This window comes from Ranitomeya variabilis, chromosome 1 (genome assembly GCF_051348905.1).
Source record: "Ranitomeya variabilis isolate aRanVar5 chromosome 1, aRanVar5.hap1, whole genome shotgun sequence".
In the NCBI taxonomy this organism is placed as follows: Eukaryota; Metazoa; Chordata; class Amphibia; order Anura; family Dendrobatidae; genus Ranitomeya; species Ranitomeya variabilis.
In genome coordinates this window covers 793,077,470-793,095,423 of record NC_135232.1, presented here as the reverse complement: position 1 = coordinate 793,095,423, position 17,954 = coordinate 793,077,470, and the positions used below count along the sequence as shown (strand labels likewise).

General features: G+C 43.8%; 1 protein-coding gene across 5 annotated transcripts in view; it reads left to right on the top strand.

The window, feature by feature from the left end:
• The window catches only part of RANBP3 (RAN binding protein 3), a 119,911-nt gene that overhangs the window by 89,778 nt on the left and 12,179 nt on the right, over positions 1-17,954 (top strand). For 3 of the 5 annotated variants that reach the window (XM_077273274.1, XM_077273255.1, XM_077273290.1), the window contains 5 exons: positions 3,215-3,293; positions 3,546-3,642; positions 3,857-3,981; positions 5,293-5,385; positions 11,020-11,140. In XM_077273274.1, the coding sequence (XP_077129389.1) occupies positions 3,215-3,293; positions 3,546-3,642; positions 3,857-3,981; positions 5,293-5,385; positions 11,020-11,140 (515 nt within the window). The remainder of the gene's footprint in view (positions 1-3,214; positions 3,294-3,545; positions 3,643-3,856; positions 3,982-5,292; positions 5,386-11,019; positions 11,141-17,954) is intronic. The other 2 variants (XM_077273264.1, XM_077273283.1) reach the window with 1 other exon arrangement.

Here is a 17,954-nt window from a genome sequence, read left to right as displayed (position 1 = left end):
CGGCGGTAACGGAGTGCGTTACCCGCGGCATAACGCAGTCCGTTACCGCCGGCATTAACCCTGTGTGAGTGGTGACCGGAGGGGTGTATGCGGGCTCCGGGCATTGAGTGCAGGGAGTAAGAAGCGGCCATTTTTTTCCGGACTATGAGCGTCGCTGATTGGTCGCGGCAGCCATGACAGGCAGCTGGCGAGACCAATCAGCTAACGAATAACCGCGACAGACAGAAAGACAGACAGACGGAAGTACCCTTAGACAATTATATAGTAGATATCTCAATAGGAAGATCCCTAACATGAACCGGGAGGGGGGGATGAAAATTTAATCCAAGGAAGCCAAGCGGTTTGAAACTTCCCATGAGTGAGTTTCCCAACTGGACAGTTCTTCTAGACGGTACAAATCATGAACCTTTAGGATCCATTCTTTTAGCGTTGGGGGTGTTAATTGCCTCCAATGCATAGAGATCAAGTGTTCAGCGGCTGCCAATAAAATGGGAAGCAAGTCGTGATTCCCTGGATTAAAAGAGGGTGAGGGGAGAGAAAGTAAGACAACTTGTGGAGTAAGGTCTCGATCCATCAGGCCCATACTGTGGAGAGATTTGTTTATATCGGTCCAGAATTGTAATAAACTCGGACAAGACCAGAAGATATGTGATATGGTACCCACGGACCGAGAGCATCTCCAACACAGTGGGGAGTCAGCCAATCCGAAGTGGAATGGCCTATCCGGGGTTCTGTACCACCTAGAGAGAATTTTGAATGCGTTTTCTTGCAATAGGATGCATCTGGAGAATCCATGAGAGTTGGCAAGTATTTGTTGGGTTTCTTGGAGGGACAATGAGATCTTCAGCTCTGTCTCCCAAGAAGAGAGGTAAAGAGTTTTACATTGGATTGGGGTTTTGAGGAGATTTGCATAAAGCTTAGAAATTAGTCCAGTAACTGGTGATTTTAACTTGACTAAAAGTTCAAGCCAAAGCCAGTCAGAGGGTTGTTTCCTACCAGATCTGAATTTTGTCATGATATGATGTACATGGGTCTTCTGTAGAAAGTTTGTGGGTTGTTTTGTAGCATTGTTCGACCAGTTATCGGTGCAGGGTATCTGGTTGGATAGAAGTGGGAAATTGGGGCATTTGGCAGAGATGTCCATAGTCCAAAAACGTCATCATATTTATCAACCCCGGAATAACTTTAATCGGGATATTATCAAGAAAAAGGCAGTGCGGGAGCTGATTTGGAATAAGGGAACGTCTAGTAGCTAATGTAGTTTGAATTATCTCATCTAGCTTATCTGATGGAGGGGTGAAGGACGACCAAAGATATAGGTCAGTCTCCTTCCCCATCAAGGAGAGTTCCAATTTTGTGTTAAGGTTGTCTGGATTAGGTTTTGATAGATTTATCCATCTGGCAAGGTGGATAGCGTTGCAATAAGTTTTGAAGTCAGGCAAACAGAGACCCCCTCTTCCCTTAAGCAGGGAGAGGATTTTTAGAGGAAGTCTGGCTTTTTTGTATTTCCATACAAATTGAGAGACCACCTGGTTGGCCGAGATAAAGAATGAGTTAGGAAGAGGTATAGGGACCATGTTCATGCTCCTCCTATCTTTCTGACCGCTCCTTCAGTGTTCTGTTCTCTGGCTCCACTTCGTCTCCTCTTCCTCTCACTGTTGGGGTACCTCAAGGCTCAGTCCTTGGCCCCCTTCTGTTCTCTCTCTACACGGCCCCAATTGGACAGATCATCAGCAGATTTGGCTTTCAGTACCATCTGTATGCCGAAGACATACAACTATACACGTCATCCCCTGACCTTACCCACGCTGTACTACAGAATACCAGTGACTGTCTGTCCGCAATCTCCAACATCATGTCCGCTCTCAATCTGAAACTCAACCTCTCCAAAACTGAACTTCTTCTGCTCCCACCATCTACTAACCTCCCTAAACCTGACGTTTCCCTCTCTGTGGGTGGCACCATAATAACACCCCGGCAGCAGGCGCGCTGTCTGGGTGTTATGTTTGACTCCGATCTCTCCTTCACATCCCATATACAATCTCTTGCCCACTTGTGCCGCTTACACCTGAAGAACATCTCTAGAATCCGCCCTTTTCTCACTGTGGAAACCACAAAAACCCTCACTGTCGCCCTGATCCACTCCCGCCTGGACTACTGTAACACTCTATTAATTGGCCTCCCCGTTACTCGACTTTCCCCTCTCCAGTCTATCCTTAATGCAGCAGATAGGGTTGTCCATCTAGCTAATCGGTATTCAGACACGTCTGCTCTTCGCCAGTCGTTACACTGGCTGCCCATTCATTATAGAATCTAATTCAAAGTACTTGTTCTCACCCACAAAGTTCTCCACAGTGCAGCGCCCCCTTACATCTCTTCCCTCATTTCTGTCTATCGGCCTAACCGACCTCTGCGCTCTGCAAATGACTTCTGACTAACCTCTGCACTAATCCGTACCTCCCACTCCCGACTCCAAGACTTCTCCCGTGCTGCGCCAATCCTCTGGAATGCTCTACCCCAAGATATTAGGACCATTCACAATTTGCATAGTTTTAGGCGCTCCCTCAAAATACATTTGTTCAGAGCTGCCTATCACGTTCCCTAATCAGTCATTTTATATTTGTGTGTGTGTAGCCCAATTCACTACTTCCATCTATCCCCCACTAACTGAAGATGGCTGGACCATCATTGTAAATACACACCTGTACTTTGTATCTCCCCCACCTCATTGTGGATTGTAAGCTCTCAGGGGCAGGGTCGTCTTATGTTGCTTTAATTATTGTATTGTTAACGTTGTTACTTACGACTGTTGTGTTTGAAACTGTTAAACTTGTAAAGCGCTGCGGAATATGTTGGCGCTATATAAATAAAGATTATTATTAGCATGTGTACATACAATATTTTGGCCTATAGTTGTGCATAACTTTTGAAGGAGCAAGGTTTTAAGAACTTGATTGTTCCCATTGCCTCTCTTGATGTCCACTTATGGATGGCAGCATGACCTCTATTGATGGGCAGTAGTAGGACCACCACAAATACATTGCTAAATTGTCGTTCCTAGCTTGGTCCTCAAGGAGAACAAATGTATGTGTTAAATAGTTTTCTAAAGTGTGTGCCTGTTGTCATTACTGGATGTATATTTTGTAGTTTATTTCCCTCCTTTTTATATATAGAGCTCATGTGCCGCACACACACACTTTATTTTATTTTGCAGCCTTGAAAATTCAGCGCACAAAGCAGAAGCCGCCTGTAACAAATTTGTATTTGGGCAAAACATGATTGAGAGAGTTTTGGTAAGTGTTGTTATATATCTTCCTAAATTATAATTTCAGAAAATAAAGGCTTATTGTGATTGTGATCCATGGACTAGTGTCAGTTTAAATGCCTCTGTTTTTCTGGAAAAGTGGATTCCTAATTGGGTAATTTTGTTTTTGGCTTATCTTAAGCAGTACTAGAGGGGAAACTCTGATTTTCAGGTTAAAAATAGAAACAAATTGAGTTATTTATTCCTAAAACTAACCTTGTGGTCTGCTCATCATTTTCAGAGTCCACCCAAAACTGAAGCAAGCTCTGACAGCAATAAGGAAAATGCTGGAGAATCTGGAGCTGAAGGATCTTCATTGGAAAACACTCCAGAGAAATGTGGGTTTGCTTGGGGGATTTTATACAGCAAAATGTCTTAACAGTTTTTAGTATTTTTTAGTATTAGACATATAAATCTCTATTTCTAATTAAAAGTAAGATGTATTTACAGTGGTTTTCACTGAGATGTCATGAAAATGTGAGTGTTAAATTTTAGGTATATGTGACATTAAGGTTTTATTTTTTTCATAAATGTATCCTGTGCAAATTACAGCTAACAATATCTCTGAATCACTGGCGGAATCTGCAGCTGCTTACACAAAAGCCACAGCTAAACGATGTCTACTGGAGAAAGTAGAAGTTATCACTGGAGAAGAAGCAGAGAGCAATGTGCTCCAGGTAAGGACATGCCAGGGATTGGTTAGCAATATACAGTACCAAATACCAGACTAAAAGAAAATTGCAATAAAGACAACCTGTCATGTCAAGAAAATTCTATTAACATGGGTTAATAGTGTTCTAAAGATGTGCATTTGCTATAGGCATGTCTGCTGGGGAGGAAGTTAACTTTATTCCTCCCGGCAGCCTTAGCTTAGAGATGTGGCGGTAGAGAAACTTCATTTCCTCCCTGCAGCAAGACTTTCAGTACAGTAGTCACACAGCTTTAGAATACTTTTAACCTGCTTATTAACACATGTCTGCAAGTTAATGGCGTTTTTTGACATGACAGATTCCCTTTAATTTTTGGGTAATTCTGAATTGGTAGACTGCTGTGTATATTTAGTGCAGGCACCCAACTGATGCTGTCAGCCAGAGCCCTTTTTCCTCACTTTTTCTTTGAACACAAGCCACTGTAACAGTAGCAAAAGCAGGGCGATAGCAGAAATAATAATAATAAAAAAAAACAAAACACTTTTGTCAGTCAGTCCATTCATGAACGTCCTATGAGGCATACAAGATAACCTCACGATAAAACGGGCAGCTGTGGAGGGCTATGCATACTGTTGACTGATATTTAGTATTGCATTTTCTGCTAAAAATTTATCGTAAATTACATTAGAATTTTGGTCCATGGAATTACCATTATTAAAATAGGAATACACCAAAATGAATGCACAACATTTTATTTATATTTTTACGGCAAAGTGTACCTGGTTAGCATTTGTCTAAGCTCTCATTCAGAAATTCTTTTTTTTTACAATCAATCTTTTGCTACGGTACTTGAATGATGGCTTCCCAAACTTCTATGAAAATCAATGAAAAAACAGACCGCACTAGGTTAAAACTAGGATGCCATCAGTTGTTCATGGACCCATAGACTCAAGTGATTGTCCACATAAAAACATGTACATTTGAGCAGCACCATAGACTATAATGGGTATGTGCACTATCCGTGAAAAACTGATAGGACAATTAGATTGCGTGTACACTGTGCATTTTTGCAATGTTTTTTTCACACAGAATTGGACCAAAAAGCTAGGAAATCCTTATGCCAGCAAAGTAAATGAGAATACTGAAGTGCTGTGAACACGATCAGTATTTTTCCTTTCAGGATTTGTGCTGCTTTTAAATCCGCGGCATGTCAAATCTTTGTGCGTTTTTGCCGCATGGTTCACCCATTGACTTCAATTGAGTCAGTCGAATAGGCAGCAATAATGCAGGTTTAAAAATAGTTGCGGATTTGCTGAGTTTTTGCTTGCGCTTTTACAGACTTCTATCTGGTGTTTCCTGCACTGTTGCACTGTCACTTGTGAGACACACCGATACTCCTATTGCGAGAAACACAGGCGGCTCTTATCTGTGGTAAGTATGTTACCGTCAGTCGGAGTGCTGTCAGATGTCAGGGAGAGCCCGCAGCTGAGGCTCTGACTTGCGGTAAAAAGCTTACTGCCGATAACGGGTGTCTATTGATTAGACCACTACTCTCCCATCAGACTGCGCCTGCTTTCACTGATGACTGATGATGATGACAGGGAAAAAAAGTTAAAATAAAGAAATAAATATTGAAATAAAAATAAACACTATATATGTCACCTTACACCTAATAAATGAAGCCCTTGTTTCCTGTAAAAAAAATAAAAAAAATAAAATAAAACACAATATACTCACCCTTGTGCCTGAGAGCAGCCAGATATAGGCAAAGAGATGCTGAATCCAACGATGTTTCATTTGAGAACGGCTGCACCCAGTAATCCTACAATCGGAGGTTTTAGATTTTAGCATGTAGGCGAGCTGAGGAAGCTAACCCCGCCCACACCAGGATCTGTACATACAGATCTATAAATAAACATACATAGTCTATAAATTGTGAGCTGCTTATCACAGAAGGGGGTGTCAGACACACACCAGCTAGTCACAGCAATGATGGGCTACTGGTGATAAAACAATCAATGTATGCAAACAAAATCTAGGAGCTTTGCTGAAATCTGTGTTTTAACCTCTACAGTCTGCTGTCTTTAGCGTACATAGCAAAAAAAAACCAGTTGACTGATTTCTTTTATGTAGTTAGTTTTATTCAACAAAACCCCTGAAATATTTGACGTGCATGCTTTTATAAAACGCTGCAGTGCTCCAATTCAGTCTGGGAAAAAAAATGTGCATGAGATTTCTGAAGTCTCCTTGCTTTTGCAGGTACTGTGAAAAACTGCTTTTAACTGTAATAAAAAAAAAAAAAAGCTGCAAAAATTGCGGAATGTGAACATAGCTTACAGTTTATATTTTAAAAAAATCTTTTCCTGTGTTATTTTTGCTTCTGGACAGAAACTCTAAATTGTAATGTTAAATAAGTCTGCGTACAGAGGAACTTTCACCCAATTTTTCATGTTCAACTAAACACACGATGTAATAGTGACTGCAGAGCGGAATTGTGTGTATTTATATGTATGTATGTATATATACATACATACATACATACATACGCTACGGGGAAGTATTCACACCCCTTTACATTTTTCACTCTGTTTCATTGCAGCCATTTGGTAAATTCAAAAAAGTTCATTTTTTTTTTCACATTAATGCACATTCTGCACCCCATCTTGACTGAAAAAAAAAACAAATGTAGAAATTTTTGCACATTTAATAAAGAAAAACTGAATTATATCATGGTCATAAGTATTCAGACCCTTTGTGCAGACAATCATATTTAACTCCTTACTGACCTCGGACGGGATAGTACGTCTGAGGTCAGAACCCCCACTTTGATGCGGGCTCCGGCGGTGAGCCCACATCAAAGTCTGAACATGTCAGCTGTTTTGTGCCCGCAATAGCAGCGGGTGTAATCGCGATCCACCTGCCGCTATTAAACGCTGACAGCGGCATTTAACTAGCGCTTCCAGCCATCGGGCCAAAAATGCGCACATCGCTGACCCCCGTCACATGATTGGGGGTCAGTAATGCGTCGGCATGACAACCAGAGGTCTATTGAAGACCTCTATGGTTGTTGATGCCGGATTGCTGTGAGCACCACCCTGTGGTCGGCGTTCATAGCAATGCAGTAGATCTACATAGGAGCAATCTGTGCATCGCTCCTATGTAGCAGAGCCGATCAGGCTGTGCCAGCTTCTAGCCTCCCATGCATAAAAATTGCGGAATGCATTATAACTGACTAAATGATGGCCCGATTCTAACGCATCGGGTATTCTAGAATATGCATGTTCACGTAGTATATTGCACAGCCCACGTAGTATATTGCCCAGCCACGTAGTATATTGCCCAGCGACGTAGTATATTGCCCAGCCGCGTAGTATATTGCCCAATTGCATAGTATATTGCCCAGTGACGTAGTATATAGCACAGAGCCACGTAGTATATTGCCCAGTTATGTAGTATATTGCCCAGTGACATATATTGCCCAGCCACGTAGTATATTGCCCAGCCATGTAGTATATTGCCCAGCCACATAGTATATTGCCCAGTTACGTAGTATACAGCACAGAGCCACGTAGTATATTGCACAGCGACGTAGTATACAGCACAGAGCCACGTAGTATATTGCACAGCGACGTAGTATACAGCACAGAGCCACGTAGTATATTGCCCAGCTACGTAGTATATTGCCCAGCCACGTATGTCACAGGTTAAAAAATAAACATATACTCACCTTCCGAGGGCGCCTTGTAGTAGTCGCCTGAGTGCGGTGCAGGTGGCAGCTTCCGGTCCCAGGGTGTGATGACGTCGCGGTCACATGACTGTTACGTCATGGCAGGTCCTTCTCGTGCAGGCGCGCAGGTCCTGTGATGACGTTGCGGTCACATGACCGTGACGTCATGGCAGGTCCTTCTCGCAGACCATCCTTGCCACCGGAATCTGCCGCTTGCATGGAGCGGTTACCGGAGCGTCGCGAGGAGCGGGAAAGGCGGCGAATGGTGAGTATATAATGATTTTTTAACTTTTTTAAATTACTTTTTAACATTAGATGTTTTTACTATTGACGCTGCATAGGCTGCATCAATAGTAAAAACGTGGTCACACAGGGTTAATAGCGGTGGTAACAGAGTGAGTTACCCGCGGCATAACGCGGTCCGTTACCGCTGGCATTAACCCTGTGTGAGCGGTGACTGCGGGGAGTATGGAGCGGGCGCCGGGCACTGACTGCAGGGGAGTAGGGAGGGACTAATCTGACTGTGGCCGTCGCTGATTGGTCGCGGCAGCCATGACAGGCAGCTGGCGAGACCAATCAGCGACTTGGATTCCATGACAGACTGAGGCCGCGACCAATGAATATCCGTGACAGAAAGAAAGAAGGACAGACAGAAAGACGGAGTACCCCTTAGACAATTATATAGTAGATGGGATGCATATGTATGCTTTTTTTAAAGCGAATTTATTGCGAAAAAACGCGAAAAATCCGGAACGTGTGCACACAGCCTTAATGTGGCCAACTACAGAGAGATCCTGGATGAAAACCTCTTCCAGAGTGCTCTGGACCTCAGACTTGGCCGAAGTTTCACCTTCCAACAAGACAATGACCTTAAGCACATAGCTAAAATAACAAAGCAGTGGCTTCAGAACAACTCTGTGACCATTCTTGACTGGCCCAGCCAGATCCCTGACCTAAACCCAATTGAGCATCTCTGGAGAGACCTGAAAATGGTTGTCCACCAACGTTCACCATCCAACCTGATGTAACTGGAGAGGATCTGCGAGGAAGAATGGCAGAGGAGCCCCAAATCCAGGTGTGAAAAACTTGATGCATCATTCCCAAGAAGACTCATGGCTGTACTAGCTCAAAAGGGTGTTTCTACTCAATACTGAGCAAAGGGTCTGAATACTTATGATCGTGTGATACTCTAGTTCACTTTTTCTTTTTTACTAAATTTGCACACATTTCGACATTTCTGTTTTTTCAGTCAAGATGGGGTGCAGTGTGTTCATTAATGAGAAGAAAAGAACTTTTTTGAATTTATCAAATGGCTGCAATGAAAGAGTGACAATTTTTTTTGTTTTGTTTTATTAGTGGGGAAAATAAGTATTTGATCCCTTGCTGATTTTGTAGGTTTGCCCACTGACAAAGACTTGAACACTCTATAATTTTAAGGATAGGTTAATTTTAACATTGAGAGATAAATATCAAAATGTATTTGCATTTTGCAGTGACAAATAAGTATTTGATCCCTCTGGTAAACAAGACTTAATACTTGGTGGCAGAACCCTTGTTGGCAAGCACAGCAGTCAGACATTTTTTGTAGTTGATGATGAGGTTTGCGCACATGTCAGGAGGAATTTTGGTCTACTCCTCTTTGCAGATAATCTCTAAATCGTTAAGATTTTGAGGCTGTCGTTTGGAAAATCGGAGCTTCAACTCCCTCCTTAAGTTTTCTGTGGGTTTAAGGTGTGGAGAATGCCTAGTCCACTCTGTGACCTTAATGTGCATCTTTTTGAGCCACTCCTTTGTTGCCTTGGCTGTATGTTTTAGGTCATTGTCTTGTTGGAAGACCCAGCAATGACCTATTTTTAATGTCCTGGCGGAGGGAAGGAGGTTGTCACTCAGGATTTTACAGTACATGGCTCCATCCGTTCTCCTATTGATGCGGTGAAGTAGTCTTGTGCCCTTAGCAGAGAAACACCCCCAAAACATATTGTTTACACCTCCATGCTTGACAATGTTCTTTGGGTCATAAACAGCATTTCTCTTCCTCCAAAAACGGCAAGTTGAGTTAATGCCAAAGAGCTCAATTTTTGTCTCATCTGACCACAGCACCTTCTCCCAATCACTCACAGAATCCTCCAGGCGTTCATTGGCAAACTTCTAAGGGGCCTGCACATGTGCCTTCTTGAGCAGGGGAACCTTGCGGGCACTGCAGGATTTTAAACCTTTACGGCGTAATGTATTACCAATGGTTTTCTTGGTGACTGTGGTCCCAGCTGCCTTGAGATCATTAACAAGTTTCCCCCATGAAGTTTTAGGCTGATCTCTCACATTCCTCATGATCAAGGATACCCCACGAGTTGAGATTTTGCATGGTGCCCCAGATCGATGTCGATTGATATTCATTTTATATTTCTTCCATTTTCTTACTATTGCACCAACAGTTGTCTCCTTCTCACCCAGCGTCTTATGGTTTTGTAGCCCATTCCAGCTGTGCAGGTCTATGATCTTGTCCCTGACATCCCTATAAAGCTCTTTGGTCTTGCCCATGTTGTAGAGGTTAGAATCTGACTGATTGAGTCTGTGGACAGGAGTCTTTTATAAAGGTGACTATGTAAGACAGCTGTCCTTAATGCTGGTAATGAGTTGAACTCTTAATGGTTGGTAGGGGATCAGATACGTATTTCTCACTGCAAAATGCAAATAAAAGTATATAATTTATACAGTGTGATTTTCTGGATTTTATTTTTGATATTCTATCTCTCAATGTTAAAATTAACCTACCCTTAAAATTATAGACTGTTCATGTCTTTGTCAGTGGGCAAACCTACAAAATCAAGGGATCAAATACTTATTTCCCCCGCTGTGAGTATGCCACCACCCCCGGTAAGCAATAAAATGCATGGATTATAAGAAGCACCACCATTTTAGTACAAAAAAGTTTTTTTTATTTTCCTATGTTTCTCCTCAAAATTTGGGATGCCTATAATCCGCAAAATACGGTAGATCATGTAGATGTAGTTGGAAATGGTAAAGAGAGCCCAACCCCACCAAACAATTAGCAGAAGGTCCAAAGTACTTTATTTGGTTGGAGTGGTAGTGTTTGATTCCTATCCATTTTTGACTGTTAAATTGGTCAGTGTTTGCCAATCTTTGGGCTCGATACATCAAGACTGGCGTTGTTCAGTTCCGTCTTAATGAGGAAATGGAATGGAGTCAGATGCAACTGGTACATAAAGAGGCGTACACCACAATATATAAGAAATTGCTAGAAAACAAATGTTAGTGATATGTAATTTTTATATAAATGTATGGTTAGGTTATTTCAATGTTTTCTGCCTTCTCCATAGATTCAGTGCAAGCTGTTTGTATTTGATAAAACGTCTCAATCTTGGGTAGAGAGAGGCCGAGGTCTTTTAAGACTCAATGACATGGCCTCTACCGAAGATGGCACATTGCATTCTAGACTTGGTGAGTTATATTCAAGTTATGAACAATCAATTTGAAAATTAACTTTTATATTAGAAAAACTATGTATAGTAAATCCACCTGCTCAGAGACTTATTACCAATGCTGCATTCAGTTTTTCTGGTTTCTACTTTAACACCTTAAGCTACTTTCACACTAGCGTCGTACTTGGCCCGTCGCAGTGCGTCAGGCCGACGTACCGACGCTCGCGTTGTTTGCGCTGCACAGCGGGTGCAGCGGATGCTGTTTTTCTGCGCATCCTCTGTCCCATTGTGAGGTGCGGGGTGGAGGGGGCGGAGTTCCGGCCGCGCATGCGCGGTTGGAAAAGACGTTCTCGACACAGCAAAAACATTGCAAGCAACGTTTTTTGCTGCCGACGGTCCGCCACAACACGACGCAACTGTCGCACGACGGTTGCGACGTGTCAATGCGTCACTAATGTTAGTCTATGGAGAAAAAACGCATCCTGCAAGCACTTTTGCAGGATGCGTTTTTTCGCCAAAACTACGCATTGCGACGTATGCACAAAAACGCTAGTGTGAAAGTACCCTTAAAGGCCCATGTGTTTTTGTGTTTTGCTCAGGATCTGACAATATTTACAATTTATAGAAAAGCAGGGAAATAAAATCAAATGGGGGATATGTTCTTAAAGGGAACAGCAGGATTGTGCACAGTAACCTACAGACAGTGTCAGGTCGGTGCCGTTCTACTAATCGCGATCGCCGATAGCTGCCACTGTGCAGGCGCCGGCACCGCCACCTTGGAGGAAGTTGTTTTTGTTTTTTTTTCTATAGCAAGATGGCGCAGTAGCAGCTATCGGATCACCGATGGCTGCTACTGCGCCGGCAACATTTTCCAACAGATTTTTTTTTGTTAAATATCAGGACAACATGAAAAAAATTATATGCACGTTACATATGCAATGTTCCTGCAGCACTGGCGCCTGCCTGCACAAGTTATTTTTTTTTCTTTCTCCAAACTATAAATATAACATTCAATTGTAAGATGTGTCCTTGTTATGAAGGTGAAAACTTGCTCTGCGGTGAAGGGGTTAAAACAAAGGAAGTCCTATCCATCTCTTTCCAACCTGTTGGATGTGTATTAGTATATATTTTTATTGCTAACTTCAAAGAAGTGTATTCAGCTAATAGTAATATCTAAGAATTGTTAATACAGGGTATCTAGCAGTTCACCTCCTGTCTAAATAGATATTGGTTGTGCAACACCAAACACAGACCTGAAAACTGAAATGTCACTAATCTTAACCCCTTTGAACCCCTGACCTAAGACGGGATAGTACGTCTGAGGTCAGAACCCCCGCTTTGATGCGGGCTCTGGCGGTGAGCCCGCATCAAAGCCGGGACTTGCCAGCTGTTCTGAACAGCTGACATGTGCCCGCAATAGCGGCGGGTGAAATCGCGATTCACCCGCCGCTATTAACTAGTTAAATGCCGCTGTCAAACGCTGACAGCGGCATTTAACCGGCGCTTGCGGCCGGAAATGAGCGCATCGCTGACCCCTGACACATGATCGGGGATCAGCGATGCTTCTGTATAGTAACCATAGAGGTCCTTGTGACCTCTATGGTTACTGATCCCAGGTGGCTGTGAGCTGCATTTCTGCTGCATAGTAGCGATCTGATGATCGCTGCTATGTAGCAGAGGCGAACGAGTTGTGCCAGCTTCTAGCCTCCTATAAAGGCTATTGAAGCATGGCAAAAGTTAAAAAAAAAAAAAAAAGTTAAATTTTTTTTGAAGAGAATAAAAAATATATAAAAGTTTAAATCACCCCCTTTCGCCCCATTCAAAATAAATCAATAAAAAAAAATCCAACCTACACATATTTGGTATTGCCGCGTTCAGAATCGCCCAATCTATCAATAAAAAAAAAAAGCATTAACCTGATCGCTAAACAGCGTAGCGATAAAAAAATTTGAAACGCCAGAATTACGTTTTTTGGGTCGCCGCGACATTGCATTAAAATGCAATAACGGGCGATCAAAAGAACGTGGGACTGCACTTTTTTTGCAATTTCACCGCACTTGGAATTTTTTTCCCATTTTCTAGTACACGACATGCTAAAACCAATGATGTCGTTCAAAACTACAACTTGTTTCGCAAAAAAAAAAGCCCTCACATGGCCAAATTGACAGAAAAATAAAAAAGTTATGGCTGTGGGAAGGAGGGGAGCGAAAAATGAACATGGAAAAACGGAAAATCCCAAGGTCATGAAGGGGTTAATGACCAAATGAAATCATTAGTGCAAATACAGTTCAAAGACAGATGGTGACCAGAAGACAGTATTGCTCAGGCGCTGGTCATCTGCCCACCGAATTGAGGTTGAGGGACGGGGGTCCGAACTCACGCGGGGCAGATGCATAGACACAGTAATTAAGCCTGTGCATGCAAATTGGGCGTTAATCAGCCTGAAGAGGGAGGAGTGTCTGTGATCATAGACCACCACCATTGCTGTCTGTGGCATAAGCAGATGCACAGGGACAGGTGGGTACAGCTAGGAATCTGAACAACATGGCTGATAAGCTCTCTGTACTGCAGATAAAACCTTGACTGTTTTGTAAGGGTGAGTTTCCACGGTCAGTAAACGCTGCGTGTTTGACGCTGCGCAGAGCTGCAGCGTCAAACACGCAGCGTCCAGATGTTCCAGCATAGTGGAGGGGATTTAAGGAAATCCCGTCTCCACTATGCGTGGAAACCCGCATCCGTCTTCCCTGCGACTCCGGACATGCTGCGCGTCTTTTCAGATCGCAGCATGTCCGTACACCTTGCGGGGACGCAGCGTCCCCGCAAGGCATATCACAGGGCGCTATGGGAGAGAGCGATGATCCCGGATGTGAAGAGTTAACACATCCGGCATGATCGCGTCCCAGAAAGGGGGCGGGGCTTAGCGCCGAGCGGCTTCGCCGCTGCTGTGATACCGCCGGCCATCCTGACCATGGACACATACCCTAAGATAGGTTCCCAAAATACTATGGTAGCCACTGTGAACTCGCAGAATGAACTTCATTTTAACTGGTTGTTAGTAGTAAAGCTGGTTGTATACATTAACCCCTTTGCCCCGAAGCCTGTTTTCATATTCCTGACCAGGCCAATTTTTGCAATTCTGACCACTGTCAATTTCTGAGGTCATAACTCTGGAACGCTTCCATGGATCCCACTGATTCTGTGATTTTTCTTGTGACATATTGTACCTCATGATGGTGTTAAAATTTATTTGATATGACTTGCGTTTATATGTGAAAAAAAAAGAAATTTGGCGAAAATTTAGCAATTTTCAAACTTTTAATTTTTATGCCCTTAAATCAGAGTCTCATATCGCACAAAATAGCTAATAAATAACATTTCCCACATGTCTACTTTACATCAGCACAATTTTGGAAACATCATTTTTTTTCTTAGGAAGTTGGTTAAAACTTGACCATCAATTTCATTTTTACAACAAAATTTGCAAAACAATTTTTTTAGGAACCACATCACATTTGAAGTGACTTTGAGGGGTCTGTATGACAGAAAATGGCCGAAAGTGGCACCATTCTAAAAACTGCACCCCTCAAGGTGCTCAAAACCACATTCAAGAAGCTAATTAACGCTTCAGATGCTTCACAGGAATTTTTGGAATGTTTAACCCCTTCCTGACCTTTGACGCATACGCTGCGTCATGAAAGTCTGTGCCTTCCCGACCTATGACGCAGCGTATGCGTCATGGAGGGATCGCGTCCCTGCAGATCGGGTGAAGGGGTTAACTCCCATTTTACCCGATCTGCAGAGACAGGGGGAGTGGTGCTTCAGCCCAGGGGGGGGTGGCTTCACCCCCCCGTGGCTACGATCGCTCTGATTGGCAGTTTCACTTTCAACAGCCAATCAGAGCGATTTGTAATATTTCACCTAAAAAACTGGTGAAATATTACAATCCAGCCATGGCCGATGCTGCAATATCATCGGCCATGGCTGGAAAACCTGAAGTCACCCCCCCCACACCCACCGATCGCCCCCCCAGCCCTCCGTTAGTCCTCCGGTCCCCTCCGTCCGCCTGCCAGCTCCCCCGTCCTCCTGTCCGCTCCCTCCTTGCTCAGGATCACCCCCCCTGTGCTCCGATCCACCCCCCCACCACCCCTTCATACTTACCGATCCTCCCGGTGTCCGGCCGTCTCCTCGCTGGGCGCCGCCATCTTGGAAAATGGCGGGCGCATGCTCAGTGCGCCCGCCGAATCTGCCAGTCGGCAGATTCCTTACAAGTACATTTTGATCGCTGTGGTAGGCAGGGTGGATTGATTTAAATCACGCCGATTTAAATCATGATTTAAATCACGATTTAAATCAAAAGATTTTTTTCTATTTAAATCGGATCGATTTAAATCATGATTTTAATCATGATTTAAATCACTGATTTAAATCAAAAGGTTTTTTTTAATATAAATCACGATTAAAATGAGAAGTGAGAGCAGTGCGCATGTGCGCCCATAGTTACACGGACGAAACTAGGGGCAACGATCTAACGCCAGGGTGAGGGGGGGACCCCAAAGTAAGTAAAAATCTTTTTTGTTTTACTATATGGCAATAGGTAGGTGTTTAAAAGCAGCATGTCTTAATTGTATAAACTATTAATAGCCTCCACATTTTGTTCATACTGCCCCTTTAATTCCACACTTCTAGCTTGGTTTCACTTTTGGTTTAGTTTCTTTTTCCATTCAGTTGACATGCCCAAACTTGTTGGATAGTCAGCATCCTACAGAAACCTCTGGAAGAGCATGGCATTGTGAATGTTACACATATACAGCCTTTATTCTACTGAGTTAAACAACTCAGCTTTATCTCATGATGGAAGAACCTTTGGATGGTAAAATATTTTCCTCAAAAAGCAGTTTATTGAAAAAAATCCGATTTAAATCAAAAAAATCCGATTTAAATCAAAAAAATCCGATTTTTTTGATTTTTTTAAAAAAACATTGATTTTTATCCACCCTGGTGGTAGGTTCTATCACAGCGATCAAAATAAAAAAAATAATAAATAACCCCCCCCCCTTTATCACCCCCATAGGGACAATAATAAAATAAAGAATTTTTTTTTTTTTTTTTTCCACTAGGGTTAGGGTTAGAACTAGGGTTAGAACTAGGGGTAGGGTTAGGGGTAGGGTTAGGGTTACGGGTAGGGTTAGGGGTAGGGTTATGGCATGTGCACACAGAGCGGATCGGCCGCGGATCCGCAGCGGATCGGCCGCGGATCGGCAGCGGATCCGCAGCGGATCGGCAGCGGATCCGCAGCGGATCGGCCGCGGATCGGCAGCGGATCGGCCGCGGATTGGCCGCAGATCCGCAGCGGATGGGCCGCGGATCCGCAGCGGATCGGTAGCGGATTGGCCGCGGATCCGCAGCGGATTGGCAGCGGATCCGCAGCGGATTGGCCGCGGATCCGTAGCGGATCGGTAGCGGATTGGCCGCGGATCCGCAGCGGATTGGCCGCGGATCCGCAGCGGATTGGCCGCGGATCCGCAGCGGATCCGCAGCGGATTGGCCGCGGATCCGCAGCGGATTGGTAGCGGATTGGCCACGGATCCGCAGCGGATTGGCCGTGGATCCGCAGCGGATTGGCCGCTGCGAATTCGAAGCAGTTTTCCATCAGGTTTACAGTACCATGTACACCTAAGGAAAACCAAATCCGCTGTGCCCATGGTGCGGAAAATTCAGTGCAGAAACGCTGCGTTGTATTTTCCGCAGCATGTCAATTCTTTGTGCGGATTCCGCAGCGTTTTACACCTGTTCCTCAATAGGAATCCGCAGGTGAAATCCGCACAAAAAAACACTGGAAATCTGCTGTAAATCCGCAGGTAAAACGCAGTGCCTTTTACCTGCAGATTTTTCAAAAATCGTGCGGAAAAATCTCACACGAATCCGCAACGTGGGCACATAGCCTTAGGGTTAGGGTTGGAATTAGAGTTAGGGTTGGAATTAGGGCTAGGGTTTGAAATAGGGTTAAGATTAGGCTTGTGGTTAGGGTTACGGATAGGGTTAGGGGTGTGTTGGGGTTACAGTTGTGGTTAGGGTTGGGATTAGGGTTACGGTTGGGATTAGGGTTAGGATTAGGGTTGGAATTAGGGTTACGGTTGTGTTGCGGTTAGGGTTATGGTTAGGGGTGTGTTGGGGTTAGGGTTGTGATTAGGGTTATGGCTACAGTTGGGATTAGGATTAGGGGTGTGTTGGGGTTAGTGTTGAAGTTAGAATTGAGGGGTTTCCACTGTTTAGGCACATCAGGGGTCTCCAAACGCAACATGGCGCCACCATTGATTCCAGCCAATCTTGCGTTCAAAAAGTCAAATGGTGCTCCCGCCCTTCCAAGCCCCGACGTGCGCCCAAACAGTGGTTTACCCCCACATTTGGGGTACCAGCGTACTCAGGACAAACTGGGCAACAACTGTTGGGGTCCAATTTCTCCTGTTACCCTTGCAAAAATAAAAAATTACTTGCTAAAACATAATTTTTGAGGAAAGAACAATTATTTTTTATTTTCACGGCTCTGCGTTATAAACTTCTGTGAAGCACTTGGGGGTTGAAAGTGCTCACCACACATCTAGATAAGTTCCTTCGGGGGTCTAGTTTCCAAAATGGGGTCACTTGTGGGGTGTTTCTACTGTTTAGGCACATCAGGGGCTCTGCAAATGCAATGTGACGCCCGCAGACCATTCCATCAAAGTCTGCATTTCAAATGTCACTACTTCCCTTCCGAGCCCTGACGTGCGCCCAAACAGTGGTTTACCCCCACATATGAGGTATCAGCGTACTCAGGACAAATTGGACAACAACGT